Raw genomic sequence first — 3,816 nt, forward strand, 5'->3', positions numbered from 1 at the left:
TCGACTCCAGATAAGTGCATTTTCTATACTTGCAAACTCTGTGTTAAGTAGATTACAGTGTTTTGTCAGACCCATTTCAATCGCATGTCTTTATAATTGCTCTTGATAATGACATTCTCTGGTTTAGTGCACGCTGTCCCATTAGTCCCAAGCATACACTAATAATAACGCTATTACTCAATTCAACTGTTTCGTGTTTCCACACGTAGTTATCGATTTCCATTGTAATTTATCTGTAACTTGTATTAAAACCCCCCACCCACATGGTGGCGCTGTGTTGTGTTTATGGGCTCTCCACCCGCTTCTAAAAACAGAACAATAAAATACGCAAAACTAGGAGTGTGTTTGTCACCATCGTCCTTTCTTCAACTCTCAGTCGACTGAAACATGTCTAAACTACAGTCGTTTCGTGTGTTTTTAAATGAGCGTTTAACGGCGGCAGCTGTGGAGATTTTGGGGGCAGTTGAAGAAACGGTAGCGGAGTACCAGGAGGAGAATGATCGGCTACGGAGACTGCTGCGGATCACACCGGAGATACAACTATGTAGAATAGGTTCGTATGTAGATCTAGTGATGGCTAGCTAGATAACTCAATAAATAAACTGTTTAGGTTTTAAGCGAAATGCATTTCAATATGTTTTATTAATGGAGGAAAACATCGTCACGAATCAGGAAGTGATTTGTACTTTTAAATGTTTTAAAATAAATACTAGCTTATTATCTTCAGTTCGAGATTGAATAAATATTCTAATAATTTAATTTGAATGTTGGTTCACTTGAATTTACTTTTAATTGACCCAACCTTGCCTAATACATTAGACTTTGTTACTTTGCTGCTGATTACACACCTCTGAGGAGATGCTGTAGCTACGTTTGTTAGGAACATTTCCTCTCACAAGCTGTACAAGCCAGAATGTTTAAGCAAACAAATAAGTATTTTTATACAATGTGTCCTGATGATTCCATATATAATATCTGTGTGGAGAAAAATTATGCTTATAAATTAAGGACCATGACAAGAAAACCTGCCGATGAAAAGCAGAGTTTCACTGGAACTTTGTCAATATTATAATTGCAAACCAACATGAAGTTAAGGCGACCAAAAGTAGAGAAGACATGATGAGGAATAAAGTTCTACATACAAGTGGGTCTTCTTAGGAATTGCATCCAGGACTTCAATTATTTTTGCAAGTAGTAAGGCTAATATCTTATAGCCATTATTAAGAAGACAAACTGGATGCCAGTTATGGATGAGCAGTATGGTGGTTAGGGTAGTATGGTGGTATGGTGGTTAAGGATTCTAAACTAAGGATTCTAGCTTTAACTTCTAATTGACCCCAACCCTGATGTCTAAAAGCTGTATAGAGAACCTCTGCTCCTCTCTCCTTTCCTTCAGAATCTCTGCAACTCCCTGTCTTTGAGGTTCTCCCTGAGCAGCAGCATTGTGAGCAGGAGTGGAGCCCCAGTCTGGGGCAGGAGAACACAGAACTTCCACAGATTAAAGAGGAACAGGAGGAACTCAGGACCAGTCAGGAGGAAGAGCAGCTTCAAGGCTGGAGGCTGATATCTTAGAGTTCAAATTCACTCCTTCCTGTGTGAAAAGTGAATGTGATCAGGAGGACCCACTTCAGTCCTTGACTCTTCCCCAAACCCAAACTGTGGATAACAGAGAGCGTGACCCTAAACAAGTGGATCTCACACCTTTTGTTACTGTGACCCACCTTAAGGGTCTCTACATTCCCTGTGACCCTCAAGATAATCAAAACAATCTACCCAGCCAAAGCTCAACCTTAAGCAGCGACCCAGCAGCACTTGACAGCAGCCCATCGTTGGATCCCAGCCCGCCATTGGATCCCAGCCCGCCATTGGAACCCAGCCCTCCATTGGATCCCAGCCCTCCATTGGATCCCAGCCCTCCATTGGATCCCAGCCCGCCATTGGATCCCAGCCCGCCATTGGATCCCAGCCCTCCATTGGATCCCAGCCCTCCATTGGATCCCAGCCCTCCATTGGATCCCAGCCCGCCATTGGATCCCAGCCCGCCATTGGATCCCAGCCCTCCATTGGATCCCAGCCCTCCATTGGATCCCAGCCCGCCATTGGATCCCAGCCCGCCATTGGAACCCAGCCCTCCATTGGATCCCAGCCCGCCATTGGATCCCAGCCCGCCATTGGATCCCAGCCCGCCATTGGATCCCAGCCCGCCATTGGATCCCAGCCCGCCATTGGATCCCAGCCCGCCATTGGATCCCAGCCCGCCATTGGATCCCAGCCCACCATTGGAACCCAGCCCTCCATTGGATCCAAACCTATCAATGGGGGAACACTATTCCAAACCCAGCACCACGTCTAAAAAACCTCACCACTGCCGTGACTGTGGTGAAATGTTTGCTCTGAAAGCTGACCTGAAGAGTCATGCGACTCTCTTCAAGGAGAGACTTAGCGAATGCCGCTTCTGCAGAAAACGCTACAATTCCACCTGTAAAGTGACGGCCCATGTCCGACTCTGTCATGGTAGGAAACCCTGCACCACTTTCAAGACTTTCAAACTTAAAGGAGATCTGTCCAAGCACATGAGAATTCACACAGGGGAGAAATCATTTAGCTGTGGAGACTATGGGAAAAGCTTCAATCAGAAGGGGAATCTAAGGAACCATAAACTGACTCACACAGGAGAGAAATCATTTAGCTGTGCTGACTGTGGGAAAAGCTTCAATCAGAAAGGGTCCCTAAAGTAGCATACACTGACTCACACAGGAGAGAAACCATTTAGCTGTAGTGACTGTGGGGAAAGCTTTATTCAGAAGGGGAACCTTAGAAGCCATAAACTGACTCACACAGGAGAGAAACCATTTAGCTGTGGCGACTGTGGAGAAAGCTTCATTCAGAAGGGGAACCTTAGAAGCCATAAACTGACTCACACAGGAGAGAAACCATTTAGCTGTGATGATTGCGGGAAAAGCTTCAATCAAAAGTCTAATTTACTGACACATTTTAAAAACATCCACAAAGGAGGAAAACAGGATTAAAGCTGAAAGAAAGAACATTATGACAAAGATCTATTTAGTCACAAAATGAGAATAAAATGTCAGAGTGTGGACAATATTCTGAGTACACGCAGAATATTATTATTATATATTTTTTTTCTTCATTTAACCTTTATTTAACTTGGCAAGTCAGTTAAGAACAAATTCCTATTTACAATGAAATGATACCAAAAGGCCTCCTGCAGGGACAGGGGCTGGGATGAAAAATACTAAATAAATTAAATACAAATATTGGACAAAACACACATCATGACAAGAGACAACACTACATAGATAGAGACCTAAGACCGCAACATAGCATGGCGATGTTCATGAGCTCGCACTGTCAGATAAGTTGACTTGACAACTAAGTATGTTTGTGCCTCACTATCAAATCAAATGTTATGTCACATGTGCCGACAACAACAGGTAGGAAAATATTTACTAAATTAACAATTTTCTTTATTTGATAAAAGATCAAAAATAAAAGAACAGTAAGGAGGCTATATACAGGGGGTACAGGTTAGTTGAGGTAATATGTACATGCAGTGGTGTGGAAAAAGTACCCAATTGCCATACATTAGCAAAAGTAAATATACCTTAATAGAAAATGACTAAAGTAAAAGTGAGTCACCCAGTAAAATACTACTTCAATAAAAGTATAAAAGTATTTGGTCTTAAATATACTTACTAATCAAAAGTAAATGTAATTGCTAAAATATAGTATCAAAAGTCTAAATCATTTCACATTCCTTATATTAAGCAAACCAGACACCAAATGGCACAATTT

General features: G+C 42.2%; 1 protein-coding gene across 1 annotated transcript; it reads left to right on the top strand.

Annotated features, from left to right (window-relative positions):
• Nucleotides 1-387: 387 nt before the first annotated feature.
• LOC127922328 (uncharacterized) lies at nucleotides 388-3,105 on the top strand. The gene is made up of 2 exons (XM_052506061.1): nucleotides 388-553; nucleotides 1,513-3,105. Exons 1-2 carry the CDS (start codon nucleotides 388-390, stop codon nucleotides 2,736-2,738), a joined length of 1,392 nt encoding a protein of 463 aa, XP_052362021.1. The 3' UTR covers nucleotides 2,739-3,105.
• The last annotated feature ends 711 nt before the right edge of the window (nucleotides 3,106-3,816 follow it).

Source organism: Oncorhynchus keta, unplaced genomic scaffold, assembly GCF_023373465.1.
Source record: "Oncorhynchus keta strain PuntledgeMale-10-30-2019 unplaced genomic scaffold, Oket_V2 Un_contig_25284_pilon_pilon, whole genome shotgun sequence".
NCBI lineage: Eukaryota > Metazoa > Chordata > Actinopteri > Salmoniformes > Salmonidae > Oncorhynchus > Oncorhynchus keta.

Excerpts from the sequence above, each read along its gene's own strand:
- LOC127922328 (XM_052506061.1), top strand. The coding sequence starts at position 388 with ATGTCTAAACTACAGTCGTTTCGTGTGTTTTTAAATGAGCGTTTAACG. Across the intron at positions 554-1,512 it reads GATACAACTATGTAGAATAG|GAGGAACTCAGGACCAGTCA; the intron begins GTTCGTATGTAG and ends AAAGAGGAACAG.